The 6,694-nt window shown below is 47.6% G+C and overlaps 2 protein-coding genes across 2 annotated transcripts in view; one reads left to right on the forward strand and one right to left on the reverse strand.

Annotated features, from left to right (window-relative positions):
- Pmar_PMAR000538 (hypothetical protein) overlaps positions 1-47 on the reverse strand; it is a gene marked incomplete at both ends in the record, with an annotated part of 654 nt that extends 607 nt beyond the window's left edge. Inside the window, one exon of the mRNA XM_002771439.1 lies at positions 4-47. Coding sequence (XP_002771485.1) covers positions 4-47 — 44 coding nt within the window. The remainder of the gene's footprint in view (positions 1-3) is intronic.
- Positions 48-3,577: 3,530 nt separating this feature from the next.
- Pmar_PMAR000539 (cytochrome p450, putative) overlaps positions 3,578-6,694 on the forward strand; it is a gene marked incomplete at both ends in the record, with an annotated part of 5,028 nt that continues 1,911 nt past the window's right edge. Inside the window, 9 exons of the mRNA XM_002771440.1 lie at positions 3,578-3,754; positions 3,814-3,911; positions 3,972-4,209; positions 4,261-4,393; positions 4,593-4,738; positions 4,788-4,942; positions 5,041-5,227; positions 5,277-5,419; positions 5,465-5,588. Coding sequence (XP_002771486.1) covers positions 3,578-3,754; positions 3,814-3,911; positions 3,972-4,209; positions 4,261-4,393; positions 4,593-4,738; positions 4,788-4,942; positions 5,041-5,227; positions 5,277-5,419; positions 5,465-5,588 — 1,401 coding nt within the window. The remainder of the gene's footprint in view (positions 3,755-3,813; positions 3,912-3,971; positions 4,210-4,260; positions 4,394-4,592; positions 4,739-4,787; positions 4,943-5,040; positions 5,228-5,276; positions 5,420-5,464; positions 5,589-6,694) is intronic.

Below are 6,694 nucleotides of genomic sequence, written 5' to 3' on the forward strand. Positions count from 1 at the left end.
TACCCTCGCCATGCATGTTGTTCGAGCCGATATGATAAGACTGGCATTTCGCCTTGACATACAGTATCGTTTGTTTGGTAACCGATACGTCAGTAGATTTATCTACAATGACACCGCACTTGCATCCTTGTAGACATTCTATGGTTTTGGCCAGCTGGATAGAATGAGCAGCCTCAATGAATTTCCAACCGTAGTTCTTCGAACTCCAGTGCTGTGTAACGTCCAAGGCTTGGACTTCAAGCCATGCCTTTCTGCCCATCGCAAGAAAGCTTGGGATTTGATGACAGCAACTTCCTCTATGGCCAGAGTCTATGCCAGGTCTGCCAGAGGTGTTAGTAACACCGTGTTGCCAAACTAAGTTCGGCTGAGAGACGAGCCTCCTCCTCGTTCCTTTGCATGCCACATCAAAATGATCAAAGATGTTCTTTTCGGAGATCTTTCTGAATGCCACATCCGAAGGCAAGACTTTGAAACGATGTTTGTTGTTATCGATGGCCTTCTGGTGGTCTGTCGGATCGGATTTTTTATAATTGGCTGGGTCACAAACGCGCCACTTCGACCATTCCCCAGATGCACTGTGATCCATGCACTCACCGCAGTAGTATTCAACTTTCCCAGCAACTTTGCAACATGGGGCTTGTGAAGTGAGTCCTCTGATTCAGGGGCCTATTTCACAAGGCGCCTTACGACTCTCGAATCTTTTGGCGGCTAAGCTCTTTCATAAGGCCACAATTCAGGAGATAAGGTGCTTCCCCTCAAGGGCCTTGAGTCAAGGCACCTGTTTCTATGAAGGAAAGGTGCTCCCCCTCGCCGTGAGGTGATTCCACAAGAGTGGGGAGTACCGTTTTGGTACGGAGAGTGGAAAGCTCAGCACAGGAGAGAGCCTAGGAGTCCAGCAGTTGTGTCGTCACAGTTTCGTACGCACCGTATAATACACGCATTAAGTGAACCCCTCAAAGAGTATGATAGCAGTTTACTGATGAACTGGACTGCTGATGTAGTTAGCAAGGCCGTGCCTCGAGTTCCTTTTCCCGGCCCATCCCGCCCGTGCAGGAGTGGCCTTTGATCCTAGTGCTCCACTCGGTTGATTGACCTCGGTAGCACTCCGGATCACTAGGCCTGGGACCGAAGACTTGACGTCTATATAGGCTAGTTGGCGGAGTAGTAGAGTTCAGATCTAGCATCGGCGCCATCCAGGCTCGGACCGCGGCAATGACTTATGATCGCCAGATCTTCGAGAAGCGTCAAGTCTCCGATACCCCTCTCCCGAACTCCTGTGCACAGGCGGCTTCACACTTTTGAACCCTCACCTTACGAGCCTCAGGATAAGGTAGCTTCAAAGGTATTTTATGGCATTTTACGCCCTCCATCTCACCGCTCGTTGCTCTTTCGCATTCTATAATCACATGCGACAGTCCAGTGGGTTGTGGGCCGCGAAAGCGTGTGCTGAGTCCACGTTTGCTAAAAGCGACTTGGATGTGTTCGTTGCGTTACTGCAAGGTCTACAGTATCCGCAGGAACGGAACCTCAGGAGTCGTCGACTCGTACCGTGCGAGCGTTGTAACACAGCGTTGCGTTAGCAGTAGCACAAGGGGACAGAGAGAGATGGATAGATGTGTCGACTATTCACGAGTTATCGTGTGCACGCTCCCCAGACAGCATCTAGATTTCGGTTTGTGAGTCATTCACTGTGAGACCATGACACAGCTCCGTATGTTTTCAACCAAGAGAGGAGAGACGGGGGCAGTCGTCGTGTGACACCAGCCTTGTCATTGACAAGACTGATGCTCAAGTCATCTTTTCGCACGCATTGAAGTCTACGCTGGTACGTTGATACGTATGGTGATGTATACCACATCAGCTGAGGAACTCTTCCTCAGGAAGAGCCGTCGAGAAGCCGTGAAGAGCCGTGAAATATGATATTATATCATATTGATATATGATATAATATCCGACAGCATTTGAGTGTTATCGAGTATACTGTCGATAATATCGACAGTATACGCATGTCCAATATGCGTATATATTGAGTGTTTGCTCTTCCCAGAACCAGCGGCAGAGACGTGAAAGACTCAGCAAGAGTCTTGAGCAGTCTTGAGTCAAGACTGCTCAAGTCTGCTCAGGACTTGAGCATATTCGCCGAGTTCTGAATGCACGTCCGAGGACTGATATCAGAATGTCATGAATGTCAGTTTCCTGAGCCTGATCCATATGTAATGGATGTAATCCTGACGTAATTTGGTCGCTCCGAACCTGAATCATGACATTGACAGCAGTCTAGTCTAGACTGTCTAGACTAGAGCCTTTAGCATAGTGACTCTACGCACCGCTTATCACCGGTTCGAGAGGGATTTCGGAATATATAGAAGCGGTACCTGAAGCTGATTGTGTTAATAGCGAGAATTGTATAAGCTCTCAGTGAAAGCCTCTCACCACTCGCATCAAAAACATCACTAGTGGACGGCCCTCTGATGACAGTGGTCAATATGTCATTCGTTTTGTATATTATCGTACAACGAAAAAACCGGGTTTTTTCGTGAGGATTTTTAAAATCCTAGATGGTCAAGTTTCGGGAACGATCAGTCCGAATCATGGAGTTTTTACCGTATCCAACACAACTCGTGTTGCTCAAGTCTACCGCGACAAAAAGTAGTATGATCCTATTATTGCTGCTCAACTTCCTTGAAACCTCTCATCGGCCACAATGTCATGCGCGTCCACTGGTGCTGCCGTTCCCTTCAAATATCGCACTTCTGCAGCTCCTGCAGTTACGACAGCGATTAAACCTAAGGTTTGCAACCTTCCGACGAAACCTCTATTTGATGATTCGATCACGCGATAGTATATGACAAAAGCTTATCTTTATGAAAGTCTTCTATACTATTGCGCCACCGCTCTCACAATCTCAACATAGGGTGAGCATAGAGATAGCATAGAGACCATTTTGCATACCGCAGTTCTGTGACAAGTCTTAGCAGTACTTAGTAAGTACTACTTACGATATGAGTAAGCTAATCGTGGTAGTCACAAATGGTCCACGGAAATGAGTAAGGACTGTAAGGAGCGCTTCTTTTCTCACTCCGCAGTGTGGAGTGAGGAGGAAGCCACACGATTCAACAATGAAATGAGAGCGATAATCCGACGTTCAGCCCGTTCAGAGAGGAGTGGTACGAAAATCCCTGTATAACGTGATGTTCACAGTCGCGAGACGGGCGAGTTCGTTGTTCACCACTATCAGGCTTTCACCTCTTTGAGTGGGTCCAAATTTCACGAATTTGGGTTCAGTCACCCACAACCAATGTCAGGGATCACTCCATTTCAGTTGGTCCCACTCCGTTCTCATTTCATACCGCAAAACGCCACCGCCCAGCACGCAATCACGAAGATATGAAAACCGTTTTCCTGACGAACGACCTTCCGATGATCGGATACGTACAGCTTAATTCCTTTGTGGTTCGACGAGAATCCGCCGTCTTCATTTCTTCAGCTAAGATTTAGAACGTACATTCATATCAACTCATCACGGGAAGGTTTCCAGTTAGTTGTAATCTCAGGTTACAGCCATCAAACACTGTTAATGGACTCTGCCCTCCGTGGTGTGCAGGACCTCGTGGTGAAGTGCCGATCGCTCTTCCGGTCGCACGGCAGTCTGATCATCGTCGCTGGTGTGGTCTCATTAATCGTCTTGAAGGCTCGCAAGCTCATGAAGCGTACCAGGGTGGATCTCCATGCACTCTTTGGTGGACCAAATCATGTGAGTGTGGTTTGTGCGGTTGAGTTCATCATGCATGCATGTCTTCTGGCTTCTGTTAGTTTATGCCTTTTCTGGGCTTCATCCCGAAGTCATTGGATCACCTCTTCCACGCACTAGAGATCTATGCTGATACATATGGTGATGTCTACCATATCAAGTAAAAGGTTTGGCTATCATAGGCACTCGAATTTCGATAGCATCGCTTTATTCCACTCAGAGTAATCGGCATGGACATGTTGGCTATATCAAATCCGGATTTGGTTCGACAAGTTCTGAACGCACGACCAAAGACCTTCGTTAAACCCTTCAACAAGCAAAGGATAATACCTGTCGAGGGCATGTTTACTACAGAAGGTGAAGTGTGGAAGCGGAACAGACGATTGGGTGCGCCGGCATTCAACGACAATAACTCATCGGCTATGATTCCCGATATGTCCAAAGTTGCTTCAAGGCTGGTAAGGTCTGGATTGCCATCCCCTCCCTTGCCTCTACGTCCCATTGTGCAGATACGACAGCTAAAGTCCCTTGGTCAAGATGGTGTCATCGTATGGCGCCCCACAAAATGGCTATCCCTCTGCACTTTGGATATTTTATGTGTCACCGCTCTTGGAAAAGATTATAACTTCTTGAATCCAGATGGTGAACAACATCGATTATATCTACTAGTCCTTGGCGAGCGTTTTGTATGCGTGCATTTTAGCATAATATGGTTCACTTAATCTTTTATTTTCGCTTACTAGAGTTATATCATCATACATGATCGCCATACTCTTCCATTCGGTTCGAGTATCTTCGAAGAGATCTAGTCGTGTGCCGCGAGGACCTCCTTTCCTTGCAGGAGTGCCTCTCGGAAGACAGTCAGGAGAGCTTCAGCTGGCGATGGATGAATTCCTCGTCGGCGTAGGGTATGCAGCACAACGTAGTGCTATAGCATGGACGACACGAGATAGGTTCCCGTGGAATCTCAATCCGATGATCAAGAAGGTAGACACCTCACCCAACGATAAAGTCGTCGTTCGATTCTCATTATTAGATGCACTCTGGGGCGAAGCAGCTGAGCAGAATATGTGATGAGATCATCGGCAAACGGCGAGCGGAGCGGGACGCGGGAGAACGACAGGAAAGGCGTGACTTGCTCGACAAACTTCTGCATCTCGATGAGGTGGACCTGCGAGGGAATCTCATCACGTGAGTACTACTTCTGATCTGACAATCAACAATATGTTCGGTCGGAAATGATGTGGAATCTGAGTCGTAGCGTCGTTGTATGTCTTGCATATTGTCAGGTTCCTCATTGCTGGTAGCGACACCACCGCCATGACTGTCGCCTGGTGTCTCTACTATCTGGCCCTATATCCTGGAATACAGTACAAGGCCAGGGCCGAGGTGGATGGCCTTGGGCATGATCCCAACACGACAGAAGACCTGGACAAACTGGTCTATGCCAGTTGCTGTGTATTCGAAACTCTCCGGGTGCGCTTTTGTGAGTCACGCGTTACGCGACTATACCGTCTCTTCTTAGTTGCAGCCTGCGGCCGTCGTACACCTCTCTGAGTGCATCCACGACACGGAACTCGATGGTCATCCCATTCCTTCTGGAACGAGTGTGATGGCACTCCTCCGTAAGGCGATGATAGCGGAGGCTCAGGGCGGCAAAACATTCGAGTATGTAGGTCCCCACTAGACCCTAGAAATTGTCGTCCATCTCAGTCCCGAGCGTTGGCTCCTTCCTGACGGCTCCTCGATAGACCAGGCCCGTGTACGTGATCATCTAGCATTTGGTGGAGGGCCTCGTCAATGCCCTGGACAGAACATGGCCATCAAGGAGGCTGTGGTGATCTTGACTCTACTCCTGAGAAATTTTGGTTCTATGTCATTGACTTGTCCCGCTGCAAGTGTTATTGGTGAAGCAACTTTTTCATACGAACCTCTAAATCTCGAGCTGCGAATGTCTCAACGAGTTGGCTAGTGCTGCTACTCTGCGATTTTATTGCTTCAGCGCTCAGGTTTATTTCCGGTCGCAACAGATGTTTTTGCGTTCACCACCAAATTATCTTCTGGTATATACTAGTATTCCGATGGTGCGCAGTTTCGATCGCTTCGATTCTCTTGGCACGTCGGTTAAACCGGGTTTCTAAACGTAGTTTCTAAATTTCAGAATCTGAACCGACTCGGTTTAGATTCTGAACTTTAGAAACTTCGTTCCGACAGCGCGTCGAGTAAAGAACATCAACTTCCGTTCATAGTCCTGATGACGTCATGGAAAACTACAGCTCCGGGCCGTCAGCTCAGGATCGGAAGACTACAGCGCAACTTCGAAAAGTTACAACTCAGATATTCTGAGCGAAACTTCGAAAAGATATAACTCGAAAATTCTGAGATGGTGAAGAACGAAGGTTGTAGAAGCTGCGAGCTGCTCCAGTAGATGTGTTGAGAGTCATACGAACGTGTGCTGGATTCAGCGGGATCCGATAGTGAGAAGTGACAATGTTGTAGTCTTTTGAGGGACGCAACATTATCCTATATTATCCTCTCCAGTCGTCTTATAATTGTTAAGTAACTGTGTATCTAGCGTCAAGCTAGTAAGTTAGTTGTCACTATTGAACTTCCTTAGATCTTTTAAGCTGTTATTAGCCTCACGTTCTGCGTGAGATCAGACGGTGTTTCGTTAATTCGAAGGCTTGGGAAACCGTTATAGACGGTTTTACTTCCTCACTCGACATTGTGCCATAACAAATGCAAATCGAGGGCGGGCTTTGGCCCGCTCATCCCGGTAGAGTCTACGGCAGATTCTAGTGGACTCAGTCCACAGTGAAGTATCCGAAACTAACAGGTTCGCGAATCACGAAAATGATAGAGATTCTTATTGTAGCCCTCACGAAAAGAAGTTCTTAATGTAAAAAGGTCCATAAGAGCCTCGTGACTCAATTGTACAACGTT

The sequence above is a fragment of the Perkinsus marinus genome (assembly GCF_000006405.1).
Source record: "Perkinsus marinus ATCC 50983 genomic scaffold scf_1104296962770, whole genome shotgun sequence".
NCBI classification, from domain to species: Eukaryota; Perkinsozoa; order Perkinsida; family Perkinsidae; genus Perkinsus; species Perkinsus marinus.